The sequence below is a fragment of the Muntiacus reevesi genome, chromosome 17 (assembly GCF_963930625.1).
Source record: "Muntiacus reevesi chromosome 17, mMunRee1.1, whole genome shotgun sequence".
NCBI classification, from domain to species: Eukaryota; Metazoa; Chordata; class Mammalia; order Artiodactyla; family Cervidae; genus Muntiacus; species Muntiacus reevesi.
In genome coordinates, this window is record NC_089265.1 from 41,283,722 (window position 1) to 41,310,311 (window position 26,590).

A 26,590-nucleotide genomic window follows, 5' to 3' on the forward strand; every position below is an offset into this window, starting at 1 on the left:
CATGAAGAGGCACTCACTGGCTGGGCGCTAAAGCCCACACACAGGGCGCTAGCGCTGAAGTTCAGGCTGACTGGGGCGGCCCAGAGGGTGGGGTGTACTGACCGTGCTGAAGAGCTCGGCCGCCTGCTCCAGTAGGCCCACCAGGCCGCTCTCCGTGAAGTACCGGCCGGAGCACACCCCATCCTCATCAGGCGACAGGGTGTCATCAGAGACGGCAGACTCCTCCAGCACGTTGGAAGAAATATTCTGGAAGAGAATTCAGGATGAGCCTGGAGAGTTGGGGAACCCGGCTAACAGGGCACCACAGGAGTCCACAGTAGGGATGAGGAAGCCGTCACTCCAACAGCCTCACCTTGTATGACTGTAAAAGATCTGTAATGCCATCTAGAACAGCCTCTGGCTGCCACTCATTTTGAAAGAACACATAGAACCACTGGCCTTCAAAACTCAAGATGTTCTTTTCTTTTTAACCATTGGCAGATACAGAAAGGACACTTACCTCAGCATAACAACAGCTGAGTTGCTTTAGAGAAAGGACCTAAGGGACATTCAGCAGGGATTGTGGTTTTTAAAATTAACTTTTAAAAAAGTTAATTAGACTCCTTGTTTCACCAGCTGAGTGAAACTCTAAAGGACTTGATACTACTGACTTGGCTTGTAGGTGAATAGTCATAATATCACATGACAATTGCAAATGAGAAGGCTTTCTTTGTGGGAATCTTTATGACAATGCAGCAGTTACTGGTTTTTTTTCTCTCCCCTCAAACATTTTGTTCCTTTCTATACACTTTTCTTTTACATAAACCATAAAGCTGAAAGTCTCTCATAGAGAATGCAGTGATCAGGGCCAGGGCTAGGGTGAGTAAGGTGAAAACCCCAGGTCACAACATTTAGGGAACACTCACTCTCAAGGTTCTGTAAGATATGACCTGGAACTTGCTGGACCCCGAGAGTGAGTGCTTCCTTAAATTTTGCACTTTACATGCCTTGCTCACCTCACCCCAGTTCTGGCTCTGGCAGGGACTCTCATACTTTTGACAGGCCAAGAATCATTTTCTTCAATCTGTCTCACAGCTATAGAAAAAATGCACATGGAGCATTAAAAAAAACCTGGAAACCTTTGTAGCTTAGGACTGGCAAACAGATAGCACACATGCTATTTCTTCATATGTCTAGACTCATAGCAGACAGAACTAATTAATTATAGTACTCTTTTTCCTGAAGCTTTTTTCAAAATTCCTCTCAGTATGGTACTCCAATCAGCTACTATCAATTGACCAGGGTTGGCTAGTGAAGTAAAATCTGTCTGCCTCTTGTTGGCCTGGCTAGCATGATCGAGTGACTCATCCTGAGCATCAAGGAAGAGAGTTGTTCCAGTCCTGTATCTTCATATTCAACATTATAAGGTAGTTTTGGGAATACAGGAGACTCTCAGAACCTTTTGTGACCAGTCTTTCTTTCAAACCTGGTCTTTCTACTATGATGTTTCTGAACTAGAAATAACAGAAGGTCCAAGAGCTTTCGTTGAAAAAAATCTAACGACCCAAGAAACGAATACTATTAGTATTACATGCAGTTGTCCACATGTAGAGGAATATATTTGCAGTTATGCAGTCTTATTAGCTGTAGTCAGAAGGAAAAGATTCTGGGAAGATTTTTCTGGCTTCAGAATCAGGGAGGTAAAAACATCAGTATCTAAGAATGCAGACATATCTACATTTGTGCAATAAATACTGCACTCTGGGGCAGAGAATTTCAACGATCTCAGCTCCTTGGAATTCAGTGGCCTCAGGGTTATTTTCCTTGCACAGATTTATTTATCTCCAGTTTATAATTCCTTTCCAAAAATTCAATTTTACTGGAGCAGAACAAAGTTGAAAACTAAAGCACACAGCATTTAAGAAATCAACATTGGACATCTGTTGTTAATGCTGCCCCAAATTCCTTCATCCTTCTATAAAGTAAAGCCTCCAGGGAAACCATCCATAACTCCAGGTGTGGACCTCAACTCTGGCCCAGCCAGTCATAGCATTCCATGTCTCTGGCCACTATGATTGGCTCAGAGATGAGCGTATGACTCGGTCAGAACCAACAGATGCACTGAGACTGTCTCTGCAACTTCTGGAAATAGGGCATTTCTCTATTCTCCTGGACTTGAACCTAGGGAGATGTAAACAAATATTTCTCAATGAGTGTGGAAAGCCAGTGAAGAAAGAAGCTGAGCTGACATAACAGAAAGCAGAGGCTGGAAGTGATGATGACGCTGAGGTCTGATGACATTGTTTGGGCCCCTACGTCCAGTTTGGCAGGTGTTACTCCAGACTCAACTCTCTGATAAATTCCATTTTTACTTTAGGTCAGTCTGGGTTAGGTTTTCTGTCACATGCAAGCACACATTTCCTAAAAGATTTGCTATGCCTCATTTGAGAGAAAGGAGATTTGGTTCATAAGCATCAACATAATTTGGCTTCTCTTCTCACCGTGTTCTGTTTGTTTTGAAGACTTCATTCTTCACAGTTCCTTCCGCTCCCCCTTCCCCGTCCTTGTCTTTCTGAACACTCCCTGGCCTCCAAGCTGGGTCACATTGATAAATACTCCCAGTTTCTTGTACCTCTTTATTACAGCAGTTATCATAATTGTAATTGAATAAGAAATGGAAGAATTAGCTATATGATGTCACTCTCTGACTGGAATATAAAGCTCGTGAGGACAAAATAAGTGCTCAATAAATATCACCTAAAAGAATGAATGAGTGAATAAAGATCTATGAAAAAATAGAGCTATATGCCCCCATGTAGGGACGACATGGAGTTTTTCTGTTGTTTCTAGAATAACTATTCTACTCACCTTGGTATGACTTACTATAAGCAATAGAATTCTAGGTGAAATAAGAATCACAAGGCTTACTAAACATGAAATAATAATTCAATGCCATTAATATTTAAGTGATAAATATAAAATAAAATACAGTAAATGGGAAAAAGGCATTAAAGTTTATAAGCAATAGTTTAGTTAATGAAACAAGACAAAAGGATGATATAATTCCACATTAAGTAGTAAGCCCAAAGATTTCTGGGAACTGAAAGAGTAGTACTTATATTTTTCCTTGCTAATATCAAATGGTCAAAATAAATTTGGCAAAAAAACAAATATATCTAAAATTGGTTTTTATACCTTTCTTCACTATTATGTGATTCAAAATCAGGTGTGATATTTTTATGCTTTTTGGATAAGAATTAAATTTTTTGCTTTTTATAATGAATCTTTCTGAATTGAGAATAAAATTTATTTGCTGAGAATGAAATGACAAATATTATTGGTATTGAAGACCATAAGAAAGGAGGAATTAATAATATGAGGCAATACCCAGATTGCCTGGTGAACAGTATTCAGGAAATCAGAAACTCCTGGCTCTGCCAACAGCTGTTTTTGTCTTACTTTCTAAGCCTGGGAAAGCCACTTTGAATTATCTCCTCTTTCTGGTTCACACAACATCACAAAACTGTGTTGAAGAGCAACAATGAGAATAAAGCCTTTTATAAAATCAGTCCTGTAAACTCAAACAGGAGTAATCCAAACACTTGTAAAGTAAACGACTTTGTGAGTCTGCCCTGAAAAGGGCTCTTTTTCTGTACTATATTGTTACAGGTTTCAGGGATGGTCATTTCTACGGATTAGGCCTCTAAAAGTACTCATAAAATTTTTGTTTCCTCTAAACTGTTTAAAGTACTCAGCAAAAACAGTCCAAGTGACCACTGAGCATTGCAACCTGAACCAACTTTCAGACCTAGCAGACAATTTCCCATTGCTAACTGTGGGTAATATTCAGCTTATCCTAAGACAGTGTTGATTCAGCCCTTTTTTCCTTCCCAGGTCAGTTTGGTTCTTTCTCAATTTTAGATTAGAGAGGAAGATGCTAAAGAGTTGGGGAGTGTAATCAAAGGAATGGGCCCGGAGGGGAATAATTTCTCCAATATTTGGAAAAAACACTTTCACGTTTGTCAGTATACTGTGCCAATTACAAGTCTTTGAGAAAGAGTTTAAACGACCTTAGAAAAGTTGCTCTCTCAATTTAGCTGTGCAGCGGGAGTAATAATATCTTCTCTATTTGTCTGTTTCACTGATTTACAGAGAAGGTCAAATGAAATCATGGATGTGAAAGTGTTTGGGAATGTCAAAATGCCTATCAAATCTATATTTACTGTAAATAATAATTTAAGAAAAAACCTAAGACAGTAAAGCAATTAGAAAAGGCAAATATAATACACTAAAGCAGGTCTTCTCAACCTTGGCAATATTGATATTTGGGGGCCAGATAATTTTTTTGTGGTGGGAGTTGTCCTATGCATTGTAGGGTTTTTAGCAGCATCCCTGGCTTACACCTATTAAATGCCACTAGTACCTACCCTCCCACCCTCAGATGTAACAACCAAAAATATTTTCAGAGATTGGCAAATGCCCCCAGATGAGAGCCACTGCACCAAAGGAAAAGGCGAACTTGTCTCCACCTGAAAGCTGACGCTGCCCACGGGCAGGTAGCTGTGGTCCTCCAACATGCTCAGATACTCGGCCACCAAAGCAGCCGCGTGGACCAGGCACATGGCGGCCTCCGTGTAGCACTTCCTCTTGGTGTGTTTCTCTGCCATGTTCTGGAGCCAGGTCAGCCGCAGATCAGGAGATGCCTGGTAACTCTTGGCAATTCTGAAGATGGGTTTAGACAGTTCCAAAGACAACTGGTTAGCGATACTGTTTTTCTATTGGATATGGACACTTTTTTTCCCTTGAGAGTTTTGCCTACATGTTCAGAAAACAAGAGAAAAGGCAAACATGGATCAGCCCAACTGTTTTTATTTCATGTCTAGGTGTGTAGGATACTAAGAATGCTACCATTTAGTTAAAGATTTATGGGGGAAGAAAAGACCTGATAAAATGATGTCTATTTGAATGCAGCACTAGTAATTTTTCTTCCTTTACTTTCCTTTATCTCAAAATAATAACAGAAGACAAAAAGTACTACACTTCTTATGGCATTGTGTCAGAACAATTTTGTCTTTGTAAGTAGTTTCTCCTAAAACAAGGATTATAAAGCAAAAATTTAAACTACAGAGTAAAATATGATTTCTAAATGAAACTTACATGCATGTCTGAATGTAAGTGGAAAAAATTTCAGATATAATTCATATAAAAGTTGATAGTTCTTTTCTCTCATTCTATGGTAAGTAGAAAATAATGTTAAAAATATATACCTCCCTTTAAATCAGGGAACTCTTTCTGAAAACGTGTACATGAATCAACACCCTCCAAATGATGATTTTCTACCAATTTCTAAGTACAGTTCCGGCTGTCAGCCAAATCAGTGTACCCACATTTCCTGTGATAATTATATTCATGAAAACTCCATAGTGGCAAACCCTAGATCTTTAAGTAACACACTTTTGATTTCATCAGAAAAGTTCACCTGTACATGAGATCCATCAGCATCTCAGGATCTTCCTGAAATTCCCTCATTTTCACTGTGTCATATAAGATGCTATTCAGATTGCAGAGAAGTTCTTCCACCTGGAAGAAAAAAAAAGTGTATACCCCAGAAAACCTTAGCATTGTAGTCCATGGTAACAAAAAGTTAGGATTGCACCGAGAGTCCAAGGGGCAGTCATGAGCAGGCTTTGCTAAGATAGGGCAGATCACAGGTGGAGGGAAGTCTAGACTGGATCCTCTTTGACCTTCACCTTTGCAGGTCCAGGCACTGTCAAGGCCTATACATGAGTTGGCCTTTGACATCCATGTATTAGTCCTGAATCCTTACACTATCTTCCCTCTCCAGTACTTTTTTGGTTAAATTAGTTCCAGTTCTTTGTAACATATAAACCCTCAGCTGTACTCTGGACATGAGGGCTTTTTATAACAAGTGGGAGGCAGCTTAGGATCTCAGCTTAGGTTCCATATAATGCATATGACAATATTTTACATAATTACCTGTACATTATGACATAATCATATTTCATAAAAGTTATATAAAATATATATGTTATATATCTTATACACACACATATATATGCACATATATATATGTATGTTTGTGTGTATATACATATGTATGTATGTATACACACACACAGAGGTTTAAAACTGGCTGATCCCAGACCCACGTATGAGACAAAAAGCATGCTCTTCGGTCTACCTGCAAGGGAAAAGGAGTGGTCTGCATGGCTGTGTCCTCTTCTGCATAGGCCAGAATTGTCCTCAAGGATCTTCTCAGATACTCCTCATTAAAGTCTTGTGCTTTTCCCACCAAAGATGCCAGAGACATGGTTACTTGCATCTTTACTCTTGCAAAGTTCTGAGTCAGGGAAAAAGTGGTGGAACAAACAAGAGGCAGTCAGCTAGTAGATAATTGGAGGAGGTAGAGCCAGACAACAATAACTCTCTAGTGCTTCCTTTACCCAAGCTCAATCATTTCCTTTTTTCCCAATGAAATGTGAGCCATACTTTGCTCATGATTCATATTGTTGTTTAAATGGTTTAAATGGGTATTGCTCTGACATAAATCTGTCAGCTCCCTTTAAATTTTCATTGAGGACTGGGCCAGCTCTGTAACGCTGAAAGGTTCCTACACAGCTGGGTCACAGAATGTCTCCTTTTGTGCCAAGATTCCTCTTCTCGGAACTTTATTTAAACTTCAAAGAGGAGCAGAATCTACATGGGCAAGATTTCTGAGATTTCTGGACTCTGGGTAGGCAGTGACTTTCTGTTTCTCCTTTCCTTCTAGGCCCATGGAAAAATATGGTGATTCCAAGAGGCTCCGACAAACGTCCTAAAGGCTTTTCAATAGCTACACCCAATATATTCTGAGGACCCTGCCTTTCTTCCATGGACCAAGTTATCATTGAATATCAGTTGAACATGCTCATTAACATGACCACAAATGTAAACTCCTAAAGAGCACACCAAAATCTAGACCAACTAAGACTGCACCGTAATAAGGCTGAATTCCAAAGGCTACTAAGCTTCGATGAACACTTAGGCATAGATGATAGTGATCATTTCAAATTCTCTTCCACAGGTCATTCTGGTACCAGTCAATCAGAATGTGGAAACAAGACAAGCTCTTCCAAAGTCCAAATTCTGTTGCATTTTTCACCCACAGATGACAACCTTGAATCTACACATAGCCATTCATTTCTTATGGAAACACACTGATGGAAAGCACTGCATTCATCAGTCTTAATAATTTATTTCTAGATGGAAATTCAGAAAAAAGCTGCTATCCATCTACATGTCCAGTTGCTCCCTTCACAGAGGGTAGAAGTCAACTGCACCAGCGCACACCTCTCCGCCACCAGTGCTTAGCCCTGCCTCTTGATCCTAGGTCCCCTTGAGCACTCACGCTGGTGGCCCCAAAGCTGAACCTCATGAGGAGGTAGAGCGTGGCGCAGGCTTGGCTGCGGGTGACGTCCATGCTGCTGCTGCAGTGGTGCAGAACTCGCTGACACAAGTCTGCACACTGTTCCACTTCCTCCTCAAACAACAAGTCGCCAAACTAGGAGAGACACAGCGGCATTAGACATCACTTGGCACATTCTACCCTTTCTGGACCAGATGCCTGTCGAGATATGTAAATGTCTGCTTGGACAAGCAAAAAGCCCAGAAGAGTTAACACACTGCTCCATAAAGATAGTGAGTTACCTGAGTCAGAAGATGAACTGAAGCAATGGAGTTGACTTGATCTCATTAGGAACTGTTTACTAAGATCAAGGCTACATAATTATCTGCATGGTTAGTCAGGCTGCATTCCCTGGTGAAGTCACAGCTCTGAAGGAATTATCCCATGTTTCCCTGGAAATTATTGGAGACTAAGAGCAAATGATCCCGACAGGTGAGAGAAGAGAGAGTCCACTTTATTTTGGCTGTGCCTCATGGCTTGTGGGATCTTAAGTTTCCCAACCAGGGATTGAAATACTGAAAACGCAGAGTCTTAACCACTGGACCACCAGGGAAGCCCCAGGAGTTCACTTTCCAAATGAAAAAGATACCAGGTAGAGGTCAACAACCAAGATTTTCAATAAAGGGAGGGGGCGGGTGGGGGGAAGCACAGAAATCTGCAATATGTCATTTTCCTTTAGGAAAATCTATATTCTTCAGGCTATGAGAAATTTATTTCTAAACTTTCTGGCATTTTATGATGTGACATTTTGTAAGACTCACTAATGGGAGTCATGCAGAGGAACTGAATCTCATTCAGATAAGATATTAATGAAAAAAAGGTGAAAAACAAATCTGCTCAATTGATTTCCACTCTCATGTGTTCAGTGAGTGGGCCCACATTTCTAACGTGAGAGGCCCTGGTGAGTTTCACAGAATCAGTGTATCTGCTTCCTTCCTAACAAGACTTAAGACTTTTACCTCAGTGTCACTTAACACAGTGGTGGTCTGCGGGTTTTGGTGCCCCTGAAGCAAGAAATATGAAGCTAGCCTGATGAGAATATTAACTCTTAATTAAGAGTAAGAGAACAAGCATCCCATGTTTACCTTGGCAATGAGAGCACGGAGTGTCGCAAAGCAGTGAGTTAAGTATGTGGTGCTCTGATCACAGCTCAGAGAATTCACAAGGACCCTCAGCACTCCTCCCAGAAGGCTGTCTTTGCAGTCCAGAGCCGAGCTTGCCTGGGGGAAGAGAAGAACAGCATCAATGAATCCCAATGCTATGCCCGTGAACTCAGAGGGGAAGACAAAAGTAGGTCCTTTTGGCAATTACACAATTACACAGTGATGCTGACATTTCATCTCTTGGTCTATGATCTTTTTTTTTTTGGTCTATGACCTTAAGGGTTTGAGAAAGTACACTGCATATAGTCCATCACCAGGAGAGCTGAAGTCCTATGTCCATATGACTTTATTCCAAAACTCCCAACTGATTTGGGATTTACGCCTTATTCTGGGATGCTAACCCAAGCTATAAGGCACACCTCCCCCTCATCCTGGGTAAGCTTTTGGAAAGGTCTTTTTTCTTGTATACAAGGCACAGCTTTCCTTGTGGGCCTCCCAGGGGCTGCTTGTGGCAGTGACGTTTCTAAATAGAAGCTTATTTATCACCTGCAGCAGGACTAATACCACCAATGTCAATAACAATTTTCAACTGCCTTTGAAAACTGCAAGTACATTTTGAGCACAAATGTTAAGAAGACAGCAATCAAAGCAGTATTGTATAAAGATATAATCAATGTGATGCCAAATATTTGATACCAAGTATTTATCAAAGATACCATATACTTTTTTGTCTTTATTTTTATACAATAATTACATTTTAAGAGACAAAAGTTGGATTACTGAGGTTCAACTGTATTTTGACGATATTTCTTTTTCTAGCCCTAGAAACAATACTGGATCCATTCTAATAAATGATTTTTCATTGGAAACATGTAAGGACTCATTTTTAAGGTTAACTAAAAATGTTATCACCTAGATGTCTTGAGAATTTCTGAAAATATTCACTTAGAAGATGAAATTATTATGGTGAACTGCATTACTGTAAAGTTCACAGTGATATAGTACTTTTCTACAGTAGGGTTGGCAAATTCGTGGTACAGATTATTTTTCTTCATTAATTTGTGTCTAAAACAGACATCATTAATCACACTTTGCATTCTTTTTACTTCATCCAGTCATAATCTTAGCTCCCATATAGACATCAACCGTAATTCAAATGGGGTTGACCAAGCAAAAAAACCCCGAAAACCTACCTACCACAACTATTACAGGTATTGAATTATAAGCCCACCACTCACATTATAATCTTTGCATACGCTCAAGTAGTTTTCACTTTGAGGGTCAGTCTGTCAAGCACCTAACTCTTTCCAAGTGAACATCAAGTCAATGATCCGAGAAGAATGTTGTGTTTAAGTATTTCTGGAATGTCTAAGGTGGATGCTATTGTAAATAGTTTTCACTACTGTAAATAGTCTTTCACTTCCTTTATCTGGTTTCCCTTGTTGCTCAGCTGGTAAAGAATCCACCTACAATGAGGGAGACCTGGGTTTGATCCCTGGGTCAGGAAGATCCCCTGGAGAAGGAAAAGGCTATCCACTCCAGTATTCTGCCCTGGAGAATTCCAAGGATTGCACAGTCTACAGGGTCACAAAAAGTCGGACGCAGCTGAGTGACTCACTTTCATTGTAAGTAGTAAACTTCCTGACGTCATTAAACAAAAAGCATTTTCTATCACACTTATTTTTTCACAACTTTCTATAAAGGATTATTAAGTTCCATTAATTCTTATTAAATTAATAAGTTCTTATTAAATTCCATATTCATGTTGAACAGATCAGGTGTTTGTTGTCCTCACCTGGATAATGTTTTCCTGCATATCAAGGATGATTAAATTTGCTTCTGTAGCCAGATTGCCACTGATCAAGGCTTCTTGATCTAACTCTGCCTTTGTTCTAAGAAACAAAAAGAGGTCAAATTAAAGTGCACGTCAAATCTGGTCATTTCCTGATGATGGTAATCCACATGCCAAGTATAAAGAAATCTTCTGAAGAGTCAGTCTAGTGGTGAAAACAAAGCAGCTGGTCACTGGCAACTAAGGAATATAGGTACCTTGTGTAATGGGAGCCTGGTTAAAAGATTTTCTAGGTAGAGCCTCCAGGCCATCCTCATCCCCACTATTATGAATAATGATGACAATTATAAAAATAACAAATGGGTAGAAAAGCAATTATTGGTTATTACTAGCAATTAGGCCAGCCAGTCAGATTGTTGCTTAAAGCTTGAGGGTCATTCTTGCATTTCACCCGTGAGACTCATCTCCCAACCGGAGCCAAGAAGCCTCTGCAACAAGCTAGAGGAAGTGAGACTGGGTTTGACGTGAATTTGGCTAATCACGATGCTGTTGGATTAGGAAAGGATGATGTTTCAGAGGTGGTCAGGGAAGAGTCAGTGTCTTGACTTTCCAAAGACTGCTCTGGGGTTGCACAGTCAAGTATGGGCCTTCTGTCCTTTTCCAACGGGAAGCAAGGCTGCATTCCTGTCGGGCACACCATCTAACTTCCTGCTAGATGCCAGTGGCTGTTACCCCCTAGGGAACAGGAAATTACCTACTGCTGCTTTTCTATTAGGTTCTCGTTTTAAGGAATCAGAGCATCTTATGCATTAATTCATCCATTCTCATAAATTTCAAGTGAAGCTGGAAAGAGAGATTTCGTATCTTCAAATTTAGTGGCCAGGAAAGGGAAGTGTGAAAAATTGACTTTCTCAAGATGTCCCAGTGGCTAAAGTGGCTATGGTTGTCATAGGGGCCGAGGCATCCTGATATGAGCTCAAAAGTCTTGGTCCAAGATCATCACTTGGCTGCGCTTGAGTCCCTTCACCCAATGATGGGGGCATTGCTGGTGCTTATGTATCATCGAGAACTCAGAATGAACACATTCTATGTTTTAAATGTTTTCATGCCTAGGATAGGCACTGCTGTCCCAAGCTGCTCTATATGTTTTCCTCATTCTCCAAATGACAATATTTATGTAAAATAGGTGAAACAGAAAAGCTTCTTTTTATTAATTTCCTGGTAGGTTGAGATTTAGAGCAAAGCTATTTAACAGAAACATGTCATTTTCTATTTTGTAGTAGCCACACAGGTGAACTTAATGTTAATATATTTTATTTAACCCAATATATCAAAAATATTGCTGATGTATGATCACAATAAAATTTATTAATGAGATATTTTACATTCTTTAACCTGTGCTAAGTTCAAAATCTGACATGTATATTTTCACTTACTCTACTACCATGGCTACTGTACTAGACAGTGCAGATCTAGCATGACCTAACCTGGGGTTTTTTCCCCAAATTTTTTAATTGTGGCAAAATACACACAACATAAAATTTACCACCCTAACCATTTTTAAGTGTACAGTTAAGTAGGCCCAAGTATACTCATATTGTGCAACCATCATCGCCACTAATCTGGATTTTAAAAGCCTATCAGCTATTTCTTCAAAACAATGGTTCTCAAACCTGACTTCACAAGAATCAAATGTGGCTTTCACCACATACTGTTTTCTGGGTCCCGTTTCTGGAGATCCTGCATTAACTGGCCTGGGGTACATCTGAGCGCTGGGAGCTATTAAAGCTCCCCAGGTGATTTTAGTGTACAGCTGGGTTGAAAATGACTGCTCTAAAAGAAACAGAGCCAAAATAATTGAAAAGTGATCCAAAAGAAGGCGAAAGACACCACTGCTATAATTACAGAAGTTTTCCAAACAGCTAACTTGCATGGTTACAATTTTACTATGGTTTCTCTTGTAAAAAAATCACCCATGAAGATGATCAGAAGTGAGTCATTACCTCTGGTAACAAGCAGCCCGACACGTAGCTCAGGGCTGACTTGACCTGGCGGGGTCTGGTGTGCCCTGTATGGAAAGCCTCAGTACCGTCTTGTTCCTGTGACAGAAGGGAACATCCCCAGACATCCACTTACACAGCCCAGGCAGTCAAGCTTTCTGTTTGGCTCTTCTTTTAATCTCATGGAGTAGATGGCCTAACTGCCTAAGCAGTTCTGTGGTAACGAACTACATGCAACAGTTCTTTAATTTGTGTGTGTGGGGGGGGGGGTGGGTAGGTGGCTCGTGGTTCAATGCCTAAATTAAAACTTATAGGGTCTCAGAATCAATAGTTTATAAATTAGTTCAGGGAACTTAGAACAAGCACAAAATACCCAAAGCAAATGGATATGACTCCTAAGAGCAACAACTGGGCTATACAAGTAACACATATAATAAAAATATTTATCTCCTTAACGTTTTAAAATAAACTTGACTCCAAAAAGTCCCATAAATGAACCAGAATGATCCATTCTTGTGATAACAACAAAGATAGCAACATATTTATTTATAAAAAAAAAAACACTGCTACTGAAGCCCACCTCATCCCCCACCCCTCCTTATAACGGATGTTTTATATACCATGGGGATACCCTGCCTATGCCTTGTCAAGTGTATGCATGTGGGGAGGGGCTGTCTTAAGCCACATAATGTTTTGCCAGTGAACCCCAGGATTCTTTAGGCTACCTCTTGCTAAGAGGAACAGCAGATATTAATATGTGCTATCTATTAAAACAATTTAGCTTTAGCCCTCGTAGGTCCAAATTGTTGCTTATATTGCAATACGGATACAGCATATATTGCAATCCAAGCAGGTTTTTCTTCTTTTACTTTAGCATTACTTTCTGATAATAATATATCATAATACACATTCATTGTAGGAAATACAGAAAAGCACAAAAAGGAAAATATCCTTCACAAACATTCTCAACACAAAGAAAATCATGGTTCATGTTTTGGTAAATTTCCTTCCAGTCTTTTAAAAATATATCTACTATGTGTAGAGATTTAAAATTATATATTAAAAACAAATGTCTACTCGGCTTTGTTCACTTAACATTGAATGATAAACATTTCCCATATCATTAAAATGATTTGGAAACATTTAAAAGCCAACCTAATATTTCATTATCTATTTCCCTATTTTTTAGCATTTAGAATGTTTCAATTTTGTGTGGGGCTTCCCTGGTGGCTCAGCAATGAAGAATCTGCCTGCCAATGCAGGCACATTGAGACTTGGGAGACCCAAGAGACTCGGGTCCGATCCTTGGCTCGGGAAGATCCCCTGGAGAAGGAAACTGCAGCCCACTGCAGTATTCTTGCCTGGGAAATCCCACGGACAGAGGAAACTGGCAGGCTACAGTCCACGTGGTTACAAAGAGTTGAACAAGACTTAGTGACTAAACAACAATTTTTTTTTTACAATTTTATGTAATGCTGACATAAATATCCCTGAATATACATCTTTGTACACATTTCTGGAGTGGAAATATGGATTGAAATGATGTGTTCCTGGGTACCCTGTCCTGCCTTATCAGCGGCCTTTGTTAAGCTAGCTGAGATTGCTAAACATTAGTTTTCTTTAAATGCTTATTAATGGGATAAATGTTTAAGAGCTGTAAATCCTAATTTCATTACCATCATTTCTTTATAATCATCTTTATGCCATTGATTATCCTGGAACTCTGGATGAACTAAATGTATACAGATAATGATGTTTCATTTCCTTACGCTTGGAAGGATGTAGCTGTTTCAGTAACACAAGTAGCCTGGGAAAAATCATTTTGAACTTTAGGTAAAAGTGGCACAAAGTTGCTGAGTGACTTACTTATCTAGCTTCTCATTAGCTTGCCGCCAATGTGTCTGCTCTTTCCTCCATCTCAAATTTTCATTTAGACCTGGAAATCGGTCATTCCCTAGGAGTTAAGAAACGCACAACAGGAATTTGATTAGCAGTAGTAGCAAGATAACCAGAAGTTCTGTAACAAGCTCAACGGAGGGGACTCAGAGCTGTTTCTCCAGATAATTAGAATCCATACTGGTGCTGGTGGGAGGCCAAACCCACAACCAAGTCTGGGGTGGGTTAGTCTGCTCTTTGATTGACAGGCTAGACCTCAGAAGCCTTTCTGGAGTGTCGGCAAGCACATCTCCCATGGACACAGGGTTCCAGTGAAACCAGGGTTTCTCCCCCAATTATTTATTTATGAAGAGTGCTGGTGTTGAAAAAGGGTGCCCAACCACCCCTGAGAAGCTCAGCTCCTTCCAAGTTCCCTGCCCCCGTGTCCCACTGAAGAGCAGGAACCACCACTTTGTTTTCCTTGAGCACAATGGATAAGGCTGACATGCCCTAAAGAGAACTCAGCCTTTTGGAGATCACTTTCAGACTGTGGGGTGGGACCCTCTAAGACCACTGCAGGAGGGGACTGGATCCATTCTAGTAAACCCTGCATGACTTGGGGAAATGATCTTGGAACCAGAACTATCCAGTAGGACTATCTACAGAGACTCTTCAAATATCCCAGGGAGAAGTGAGGGAGATACCATTCATCATCCCACGACTCATATTCTTGGATGAGACCTTTTACTACCACTAAGTTTTAAACAGAAGGTGCCATCTGAGGACATTTTCAGGGCTCCTGTGACCTCAGGAAAGGAGCTTTCCCTTAGAGAAATGCAGCTAACGTCACATACATCGTGTGCTGAATCCCAGAATCTGCTTGTCTCTATTACCACAACGTGTTAAGAAAGTGATGGTGTCTACTCATCATGTGGGGAGGACGCTCCTTCCCACGAAGGGTACCAAACTCTGCTGACGGAGAGCAGGGAAGGGCTGACCCAACACACCTGGAGTCCGGCAGCGCCGCATCATCTCCCCTCGGGCCCCTTCCCCACGGAGCAAAGCCTCTTCCAGCCTGGCCTTGACATCCCTCGACTTCTGCAGAACTTGGGTACTGACTTTGTCAGAACTCTGTTTTCCCTGGACAGAACAGAGGCAGGAGGACATTAAGTTTGGAGACCTCTCTGTTCATGGGGAGAATCCTAAAGACAGAACACCCCATGGTAACATCAGCCAGTTTGGCATATGCTACACAAACACCCTTCTGGGGGATCCTCTGGCTGAAATTGTGTCAATGGAAATGACATTCTCTCTGAAGAAGACAGAGATCCTTTCCCGGTGGAATTATCATATCTAGATAGGTTACGGATATGCAAATAGGTTATGACTTTAATACAGAAATAAGACAAAATTAAGGATGCTGCCATTGGCCAAACAGAGGGAGAAAGGTGACAAGACAGACTTGAGAGATACCTTGTATTCAAAACATGAGACACAGATGAAAAGGAGATCTAAAATCCTGTTTAGCTGCATGGATGGCAGGTCGGCAATCCACTTCCTAAGGAGGCTCTGGTCAGCATTTTTCATGATCCACAGGAAGCAGATCATGAGGTTTCGGGTCGTGTCAGCATTCAGCATGTTGTACTGCTTGTACGGCTGGAAGGAGGCAGATTGGGAGATGGATGCAAGGGAAGAGGTTGAGCAGCAGACATAATGAAAGGAATGTTGATTTCTTAGGACACAGTGTCCGTACTTCTTCCTGGGCTGGGGGTCTGTTTAGGGGAACTCTGCCTTCTCCTGGCAGTGGAAGCTGTGTTCTTTGAGCTGGGTTGCTGGGAAAAGGGGCAGTATTCTAACCAGGCTTTCAGCCATGTAATTGTGGATACCCTTCTGTTTCAGGAGTCGGAGAAGGCAATGGCAACCCACTCCAGTACTCTTGCCTGGAAAACCCCATGGATGGAGAAGCCTGGTAGGCTGCAGTCCATGAGGAAGAGTCCGACATGACTGAGCGACTTCACTTTCACTTTTCACTTTCATGCGTTGGAGAAGGAAATGGCAACCCACTCCAGTGTTCTTGCCTGGAGAATCCCAGGGATGGGGGAGCCTGGTGGGCTGCCGTCTATGGACAGCATAGAGTCAGACACGACTGAAGCGACGCAGCAGCAGCAGTCTGTTTCAGGAGCAGTGTGGCCTGGTGGTCTGCCCTGGACCTTGGCCATGCCCTCCCCCCACCCAATCTCAGTAATCCACAAGGGCTTCCAAGTTGCTAAGATCAAGTATATCTCCTTCACACCGGAGACTGCAGGGTTGGACTTATAGCAGATAACTACCCTGGCTTGGTTCCCAAAATACCCTAACTGTTCAAGATTTCTTTATCAGAGTCCAAAGTATAAGGGTCATGAACTGCTCAGCAAATGAATCAAATACATAATTCAGAGGAGTCCCTTAGAACAGTACTTCAACCACAATTTATGTTTTCCTGGGGACAGGGTGTGGGGGCTCAGGCTATTTGCTCTCAGGCTTTGGCCACAAGTGTTCATTTTAGCGTGCTGAGCACACTTTCTGTCACTCATCCAAACAACACAAAGGACAACATGTGACTCACATGGTGTAGCTAACATCCAACGGAATGTAGGAGTGAAGCTGCAGAGAGGTGTTAGTTCACATGTGAGGGGAATGGTAGGTTTGAATGGGGAGGATAGGGCTTACGAAGTTGCTTTAACTTTAGTTTTTCTGAGGATGACCACAAGAAGAAGTAATATTTCTAAATGTATTATAACTTCATAGGAAATATCTTCTAGGAGGTGAACCTTGGACTTTATAGAGTTTCTCTGTTGGAGACAAACCAGAATGTAAAAGGCAGATACCACCTGAAGCATCCAATTTTGGTAAGACGGATATCAGAAAGGTAGAGGAGGTCCTAGAGCACATCATATTTGTTAAGCTGCAGGATGAGTAATGCCAACTCTCCATGTCTTTTCTCTTTTTCACCTCCTGTCCTTCAACTCTTATGGGTGTGTGTTTGCGGGGGGGGGGGGGGGGTTGTGTGTGGGGGAATCGGGGAGTGCTAAAGGGAAGAGAAGACAGTCACTCAGCAAAGCAGAATTTTGGTTGAGAGGCTGTCTTCCCAAGAAAGAACTGGGTTGAGTCCTCTGCAGATGTGAATGCTACACTGAAATGCAAACTTAAATTAAGCAGGAGAATGCAGCTCTGTCTTGGCAAAGGCATTGTCAGAGCTCAGCAAGGAAGAGAGGCAGATCCCACAGAGTGCAAGCCTCCCGCCTGAGGGCTCCTTGGTTTGATCTCCTTTGCAATATCTCAGATTTTCCAAGTTCACCTTTCTTGGTTGTCCACACCTTGAACTTAACACTACTGAAATTGCCTGAGTTTGTTCTGTGAGTCTCTTGCTGTTGTCAGAATCCTGTCTGACTCTGTGCTACCTCACCTGTATCATTGTCCTTCTTAACTGCTAGCCTCACATGATTTCCTCCAGCATTGAGCAATAAGGCAGAAATCTCATTGCCTGCTCTATCCTGGGTTCTGGTAGGTGAATTTAGGAACACATCCATTAATAGATGGGAAAAGACACAAAATGAAAAATAAACAGGAGAAATGTGGACCAACATACCAGGGAAGACAACATTGTTCCACTTGTCTTCAAATTAAAATTTCCAGCTATAGCCAATGCCACATTCTGATTAATTGCACTGGTCCCTTCTTGTTCTTCATCTGAGCCATTGGCACGATTTTTTCCACCTCGAGCTTCTGCAGCTGCAATTAAAATAGTATTGATCTTACTACATGATCCAGGAATCATGCTTCCTGGTATTTACCCAAAGGAGTTGAAAACTGATGTCCACACAAAAATCTGCACACAGATGCTTACAGCAGCTTCATTCATAATTGCTACAACTTGGAAGTAATCAAGATGTCCTTCAATAGGTGAATGGATAAAAAATGTGGCACATTCAGACAATAAAATATTATTTGGTGCTAAAAAGAAATAAGCTATTAAGCCATGAAAAAATCATGGAGGAAATTTAAATGCATATTACTAAGTGAAAGAAGTCCATCTGGAAAGGCAAAACTATGGAGACAGTAAAAAGTTCACCCCTCCTTTTCTCACTTGGTACCCATACATCTGTTCCCTATGTCTGTGTCTCTATTTCTGCCTTGAAATAGGATCAATTATACCATTTTTTCTAGATTCCACATATATGTGTTAACATACAATATTTGTTTTTCTCTTTCTGACTTAATTCACTCTGTATGACAGTCTCTAGGCTCATCCACATCTCTACAAATGACTCAATTTCATTCCTTTTTATGGTGAAGTAATATTCCATTTATATATGTACTACATCCTCTTTATCCATTCCTCTACTGATGGAGATCTAGGTTGCTTCCATGTCCTGGCTATTGTAAATAGTGCCACTATGAACATTGGGGTGCATGTATCTTTTTGAATTACAGTTTTCTCTGGGAATATGCTTAGTAGTAGAGGGATTTCAGCATAGTAATTTTAAACCTGACATTTAGCACTATTTATCTGTTACCATCTATAGTGAAAAGCAGGCAGTCTAATAAAAGAGACAAAATGTCCAGCACAAGATTAGGCTAGAAATTAACTTTTCAAACTGTGAAAACAAAAAATTTCAAAGCTTTCATAATACTTTTCTATAATATGGTATTTTTACTTCATTTATATATTTCAAATAATGGCCAAATATGAATATAAAATTACAGAATTAAATAAGTACCTTATAGAGTAATAAGCCATTATTACAAATTCAGCAATAATTTATTAGATTTTGAATGTCTGAAATAAATGTTAATTTATTATATTCAAGTAATATATTTATATTTATACATAGGTATCAGTTCAGTTCAGTCACTCAGTCGTGTGCAAACAAAATAGGGACTCACAATTTAAAAAGTTTATTTTCAAGATCATGGTCAATTACACATAGAAAGTATTTATTTAAGTAGTTGTGAGGAAAATGTGTTAAAACATGTATGACTGATACATTAAAAACTCATAATTTTATAGACCTGTCAACACTATAGTTTTCTGACTTTCAATTTTTCAGAAAAATAGCCATGTGAACAGATTTTCACTTGCCAAACTTGTAAAAACAGAACTCAATTTTTAAAAACATAATAATTCACTGTTGTTCTTAAGTCAATAGAATTTTTAAGCACACAGTGAAATGAAAAGCATGTGGCAATTATTCAAGACCTGATAACATTATCAGGATTACTTTGAGGATACATTCTCATTTTTACTAAATGTGCATAGGCTCAAGGTTAAAAGAAAAAGAGAGGAGAGAAGGATAGAAACATTTGCTGCCAAGATGCTTTCATAGAAGTTCTCTCATTTCCTCTTTATCACAACCCTAAGATATAGACATTGCTATCACGTTTTTACAGCCGAGGAAAGGAAGGGAAGGCATTAAAAGGTTGAGGAAATTTCCAGAGGTCACATATAGTAATACATGGGCTGGGATTTGAATTCTGTTGCATTTTTTTTTAATATTATACTCTCAGTTCATCAATCAAAAGATTTCATATCTAATAAATGTACTATATTATCTTTAATAGTAGAATATTTACATTGTTTTCCCACTTGTTAGCTACATCATGACTATAAGGTTCAGTGCATACATAAAGATATCACTGAGATTTAAAAGACCAAGTGCTCTAGAAGAGTGGGAAGGGGCAGGAGGTGGGAGGGAGGCTAAAAGGGAGGAGACATATGTATACCTGTGGCTGATTCATGTTGCTATATGGCAGAGGCCACCACAATATTGTGAAGCAATTTTCCTTCAATTAAATAACTAAGTTTGAAAAAAACAAAAAAATAAGGCTTGTACTTTAAAAAGATATAATGCTACTGTACGCTTAATAGACCACAATATAGAGTAAGCATAACTTTCATATGCACTGCAAACCAAAAAAGGCAAACAAACAAGTGCTAAAATGTTATGATCCAAAGTGACTGATGTGGAAAATTTTAATCAACAATGAAACTTTGGATAATGTGTGTTAACGTGATTCCCTGCTTTGGGAACAAACAAATAACAGATCCTCAAATGAAACTGTCTTGAAATGTCCATGCAAAATTCTACAAGGGATCTGCAAAGCCATGCTCTGAACTGCACCTTTAAATTCTGAAGACAGCTATCTTCTGTTTGCCCTTTACTCAGGCACTGCTACAGGAAACTCTGAGCATCTTACCGGGCAGCCCGCTCATCTGGTGGGCTAAGATAGCTTCTGTCACTTCCTTGCCCATTTCCCCCCTCATTTTATGAGCTGAGTGATTGTCACCACAAGGAGTTTAGAAATAGTTGTCACACAGGACATTTTGCTTTCGGAGGAAGCAGGAAAACATGATAGTTCTAAGGTTCCAAGCATGATTCCTTACAAAGATTTTAGACTTAAGCATTCTTCAGTTAGAAGAATAGCTCGGTAATTTCTAAGAACTTCCCTTCGCTGAGGGAAAAGCAAAAAGCACCCTGAAGTCAGCATTGTGTGTGTGTGTGTTAGGGGGAGGACAGGCAGATGGAATTGTGTTTCTCAGGTCTCAGATAAGATGCTCTTTTTGAGTGAGTGTACTTTTATTTGTCTACATTCCCTAATCCACATTGTAAAATGCAAATAAACTCAGGAGGGGCCTTTCAACAACTGATGCTTTCCTCTGGTGGCCAAGTGGGAGATACTGAATTCCAACCTTTATGAGCTTTTTAGTGCCAAAGGCAAAATTCCTCTGCGATAGCAGCGTTTCCTAATAGTGTCAGACAACATGATATATATATATATATTTGCATGGTACAAATGTTTAGACTCATTTGAGTCTGCCTCTTTCCTTAAGTGCTCATAAAATAAAAGAGAAGGAACACTTTATTTCAAGACATCAGACCACAGATCACCAAAAGGAGTAATTCTGTTATTTTATCATCCTTTGTGGTGTACAGTCTTTAGTGTTCATGTACCAACAGACCAATGAATGAATGAGTGAGCAACAATTTAAAAAAATACATGCTGCTGCTAAGTCGCTTCAGTCGTGTCCGACTCTGCGACCCCATAGACAGCAGCCTATACATGTGGCTTAAAGAATACACTTACCAGGGCCTATGTTTAAAAAGGTTTGGAGAGCAGTGGTAGTGGGAATGGCTCGCACTAGCATATTAGCACTGGAGCCAGCAATGGAAACCTCATTTCAGGGGTGAATCTGGCAGGAACCCCCATCAATCCAAAGAAGGAAACAGAAGGCATCATTACCTGTAAAGTCATAGAGCTGTGGCAAAGCATCCAAAATGATACCAACCAAAGGCAGGTAGAGGGCAGCAACCTTGACCTTCACCTCTGGCTTAACACAACGCGGGTCCAGGTCGTGAGAACTCAGCAGGCTGTGGATGGCACTGACAGCTTTCCTTTGTACTTTGCTGATCCTGTTCACACAACACAAAAAGCCAAGGCTATAGTGAAGCAAGGTTGACCAGAATGCTCCTAAACAATGAGGTGATGATATGAAAACCAAGCAAAGTAGGGCAAAGGTATACAGAATCCAGAGACAAGCTGCTTGTGGTCTAGTCCTGGCTCTGCTGTTAGCACAAAGTTTAAAGTTCATCATGTTGTAGAATCAGTACTTCACCCCTTTTTATCACTGAATAATATTCCACCATATAGACCTATCACATTTAATTTGGTAAAAGTGAAAGTCACTCAATCAAGTCCAAATCTTTCTGACTCCATGGACTATACAGTCCACTGGAATTCTCCAGACCTGAATACTGGAGTGGGTAGCCGTTCCTGGCTCCAGGTGATCTTCCCAACTCAGGGATCAAACTCAGGTATCCTGCATTGCAGCCATATTCTTTGTCATCTGAGTCACCAGGGAAGCCCATGAATACTGGAGTAGGCAGCCTATCCCTTCTCCGGTGGATCTTCCCAACCCAGGAATTGAACCGGGATCTCCTGCATTGCAGGTGGATTCTTCACCACTGATGGACATTTGGGTTGTTTCTACTTTTTGGCTATGATGAATTATGAACACTGCTGTGAATATTTGTATAAGTTTTTATGTAGGTATAGGTTTTTATTTCTCTTAGACATCTACCACGGGGTAGAATTATTGGATCATATGGCAACTCTATATTTAATCTTTAGAGGAACTACATCATTTTACATTCCCACCGGCAGTTCTATCTTCTCTTTGCTGACATTTGTTATTATCTGTCTTGTGTATTATAGCCAGGTGCTATGAATTGACTGTGATCTGCTCCCTTCAAATTCATATATTGAAACCTAATCTCTTATGTGATAGTGTTTAGAGGTGGGGCCTTTGGGAGGTGCTTTAGGTTATGACATCAGAGCCTTCATGAATGGAGTTAGTGCCTTTATAAAAGAGACTGCAGAGAGCTCACTTGCCCCTTTCTGCCACAGGGGAACACAGCAAGAAGATGCCCGTCTGTGAACTAGGGAGTGAGTCCTCACCAGACACTAAATCTGTCAGCTCCTTGACTTTGAACTTCTCAGTCTCCAGAACTGTGAAAAATAAATTTCTGTGGTTTATAAGATCTAAGATATTTATAAAATCTAAGATATTTTCATTAGAGCAGCCCAAAGGAACAAAGACAGAGGAGTATTTAACTGATTTTGATATACATTTCCCTGATGGATAATTACGTTGAAAACCTTTTCATGGGCTTATTGGTCATATTTTCATTGGAAAAATGTCTGTTCTGATCCTTTGCTCTTTAAAAAATTGAGTTACTTGCTCTTTTATTATTGAGCTATCAGACATAAAAAATACATTTTAGATATAAATCCCTTATTAGATCAATGATTTGCAAATATTTTCTCCTATTCTGCTTGTTGTCTTTTTATTTTCTTAATTATGTCCTCTAAAGGACAAGTTTTAATTTTAATGGAGTCTAACTTACCTCTTTTTCTCTTTTGCTGGGTTTATTTTTGATGTTAGATCTAAGAAACCACTGCTTAATCAAATTTCTTGAAGATTACCCTTATGATTTCATCTAAGAGTTTTATGGTTTTAATACTTACATTTAGGTCTTTGAAACACTTTAACTTTTGTATATGGTGTGAGACAGGGGTCCAATTTCCTTTTCTTGAATGTGGATATCCAGTTTCCCCAGCACCGTCTCTTGAAAACACTATTTTTTCACCACTGATTGTTTTGCACTCTCATTGAAAAATCATTTGACTATAAATGTAAGGATTCATTTCTAGACTCAATTTAATTTCATTAATTTATACATCTATCTTCAGATCAGAACCACACAGTCTTGACTAATTTTGCTTTGTATCAAGTTTTGAAGTGGGAGGTGTGAGTTCTCCAATTTTGTTCTTTTTTTTCAAGATTGTTTTGGTTATATTGGAGTCCCTTGAATTTTCAAATGCATTTTAGTATCAGCTTGTCAATTTCTGTAAGGACCAGCTGGAATGTTGAGAGGAACTGTACTGAATTTGTGCATCAATTTGGAGAGTACTGCCATCTTAACAATGCTAAATTTTATGATCCATGAATATGTCATGTCTCTCCATTTATTTAGATCTATTTCTTTCTAAAGGGTTTTGCAGTTTTCAGTGAACAAGTCTTGAACTTCTTCTGTTAAACTTATGCCTAAGAATTTTATTCTTTTGATGCTACTTTAAGTGGAATATTTTTAAACTTTTTATATTGTTCATGGAAGGAGTATAGAAATACAATTAAATTTTGTATATTGATCTTGTATCCTGCAACCTTGCTAAACTCATTTATTACCTTTAATAGCTTTTTTTAGTGGGAACTTTAGGATTTTCTATAAACAAATCATGTCACCTGTAAACAGAGACAGCTTTACTTCTTCCTTTCCAATATGGATGCCTCTTATTTCATTTTCTTGTTTAACTTCCATGGGTAGAACTTCCAGTAAAATGTTGAATAGAAGAAGAAAGAGTGGACATTTTTGTTTTGCTCCTGACCTTGTAAGGCAAGTATTCAATCTTTCACCAATAAGTATGATATTAGCTGTGGGTTTTTCATAGATGCTTTTATCAGGTTGAGGAAATTCTCACATATTCCTACAGAGTTTGTGGACTGTTTTCCAGAGGTAAGAGATTTTGTCAGATGCTTTTTATTCTTCTATTGAGGTGACTGAGTGGGGTTTTTGTCTTTTGTTATATCAACTGACTTTCAGATGCTAAACCAATCTTGCATAACTAGAATAAATCCTACTTAGCCTTGGAGTATAACCTTTTAATATATGTTGTTTAGTTTCAGTCTGCCAATATTTTATTGAGGATATTTACATCTATATTCATATTGGTCTGCACTTTTCTTGCGATATCTTTATCTGCTTTGCCATCAAGGTAATGCTGGCTTCATAGAATGAGTTGGATGTATCCTTAAAAATGTGAAGGATTGGAATTAATTCTTCTTTAAACATTTGGTAGCACAGCACAAAAATTCTAGATAATTTACACATTCTTGAAAACCACTATGGATTTACTGATGTATGGATGTTGTGGACACCTTCAGGTAAGAAGGGTTCCACAGTGATCCCTTAGAATCTAGAGCTATGTCTCCTTTCAGGAGTTCAGCTGTTGAGATGTGTACCACTGGCCCTGTGCTTCAGATGGGTGGGTGTTGGTGAGACTATTAATTACTTTGGCAGCCAAAGGAAGAACTGATCAAAAGGATGTATTGTCAGAAAATAAACTGTTTCTGAGACTTCTGCTCATATATAAAGTCCATGATGGTATTTTTAATGACTCTCCAGGAGAGTAACTGACAACCCAACAATCAGGAATTATTGTTTTGCCAAAGGAGTGACACTTGTAATTAGTTACCCCTTGGGGGGTAGAAGAGGTACCATGTGTGTGTGTGTATGTGTTTGAAAAAATGGACCTACCTGATTAAACATAATTACATGATGATCTCTGAACATACTCTAGTCTCTTGCTAGTAAAATAAGAGCAACAATCTTATGAGGAATCAAAACAGATGCAAAGCCTGGTTCCTTAGACACTTCACTAGAAGAGAAATGGAAAATAGAGACTACCACTCATGTAGTTACTAAAGAGTATTATGCTTTCAGAAATCTGGAAATCTCTGCTATCAAAGGACAATTAAGATAAAGTATGCGTGCGTGTGTGTGTGTGTGTGAAGGGAATTTTCTTTCTGCATAAGCCTCCTTCTCAGCACATTCTCAGCATATGTGTCAAGGCACTTTGTGTTGCTGTGGAAATTCATGTTAGTTCTAGGGTAGAAAATTCTACTGAGAAAATTGGGAGGAGTTGGATGAAACTGAAGCCTTGGAAAACGAAGCTAAGGATATACCTGGTGCCTGAATTTCTGGAAGGAGGCAGAATTCAGAGCTGAGAACATCAGACTTCCCGCAATGACCTGCTGGGAGACAGAGACCTGCCATTCCTTAGGCATTATCAGTATGGACAGAGCATTTGGGACACATTTGTTATTGAAGTTACACAAGCTAGTGCTCTTGTAATTGTTTCATACAGAGATATCCTATTTTTGTCACAAAATTATAAATACTTTGAGAAAACTTCAGAATCTCGAATTAGACAAGAATCTATAACATACAGCAATGCTGCCCATTAATCAGCACATTCTATTTCAGAAACTTCTTGAACAGAGGGAGGAAGAAGGTAGGCTTGTAGGAGTAGGTTTTCAGGCATGGAGACCATGGTTTTCAGACTCGAGTCTGCTATGTAACTTTGGGCAAGTTCCTTCAATTCCATGGGCCTAATCTAAACACTAAGAGGGCTAAATCCAAATTATTTTTCAATCCTAACACTCCTTGGATTTGAGCCCCTGTCAGCAGTGAGCCAAGTGGCATCTGGCTGCTGCCTCTGTGCATACAGCTCACCCAAGGTACACCTTAAAAACAGCTTTGTTTCTAAGCAGCTCACTGACCAAGCATCCCGGGGAAACCTAGTAGACTTGGTAAAGTGAAAGTGATGGCCGCTTAGTTGTGCTACTCAGTCATGTCCTATTCTTTGGGACCCCATGAACCTGCCAGGCTTCTCTGTTCATGGGATTCTCCAGGCAAGAATCCTGGAGTGGGTTGTCATTTCCTCCTCCAGGGGATCTTACCAACCCAGGGATCAAACTGGGCCTCCCGCACTGCAGGAAGATTCTTTACAGTCTGAGCCACTGGAGGCCCTGGTAGAACTGGTAACTTCCTCTTAATGAATAAGTGGTTGAAAAGAGCTATTTTATGGTTATTCTCCATCCCTCATGCCTTTCCACGTTCCTATTGGAATCACTTTCTCAAAACGTGGCTGCTTCTATTCCTTGAAACTGGTGAATGGTGGAGTTTTTCACCAAGGAAGAGAGGTCGGAGTGTAA

The 26,590-nt window shown here is 39.9% G+C and overlaps 1 protein-coding gene across 4 annotated transcripts in view; it reads right to left on the reverse strand.

Moving 5' to 3' along the window:
• DOCK8 (dedicator of cytokinesis 8) overlaps window positions 1-26,590 on the reverse strand; it is a 222,900-nt gene that overhangs the window by 26,228 nt on the left and 170,082 nt on the right. For all 4 annotated transcript variants that reach the window (XM_065907912.1, XM_065907916.1, XM_065907913.1 and 1 more), the window contains 12 exons: window positions 21,496-21,665; window positions 17,843-17,985; window positions 15,688-15,870; window positions 15,222-15,354; window positions 14,206-14,293; window positions 10,343-10,439; window positions 8,530-8,664; window positions 7,388-7,540; window positions 6,182-6,340; window positions 5,459-5,559; window positions 4,509-4,701; window positions 103-246 (listed from right to left, as the gene is read on the reverse strand). In XM_065907912.1, coding sequence (XP_065763984.1) covers window positions 103-246; window positions 4,509-4,701; window positions 5,459-5,559; window positions 6,182-6,340; window positions 7,388-7,540; window positions 8,530-8,664; window positions 10,343-10,439; window positions 14,206-14,293; window positions 15,222-15,354; window positions 15,688-15,870; window positions 17,843-17,985; window positions 21,496-21,665 — 1,699 coding nt within the window. The remainder of the gene's footprint in view (window positions 1-102; window positions 247-4,508; window positions 4,702-5,458; window positions 5,560-6,181; window positions 6,341-7,387; window positions 7,541-8,529; window positions 8,665-10,342; window positions 10,440-14,205; window positions 14,294-15,221; window positions 15,355-15,687; window positions 15,871-17,842; window positions 17,986-21,495; window positions 21,666-26,590) is intronic.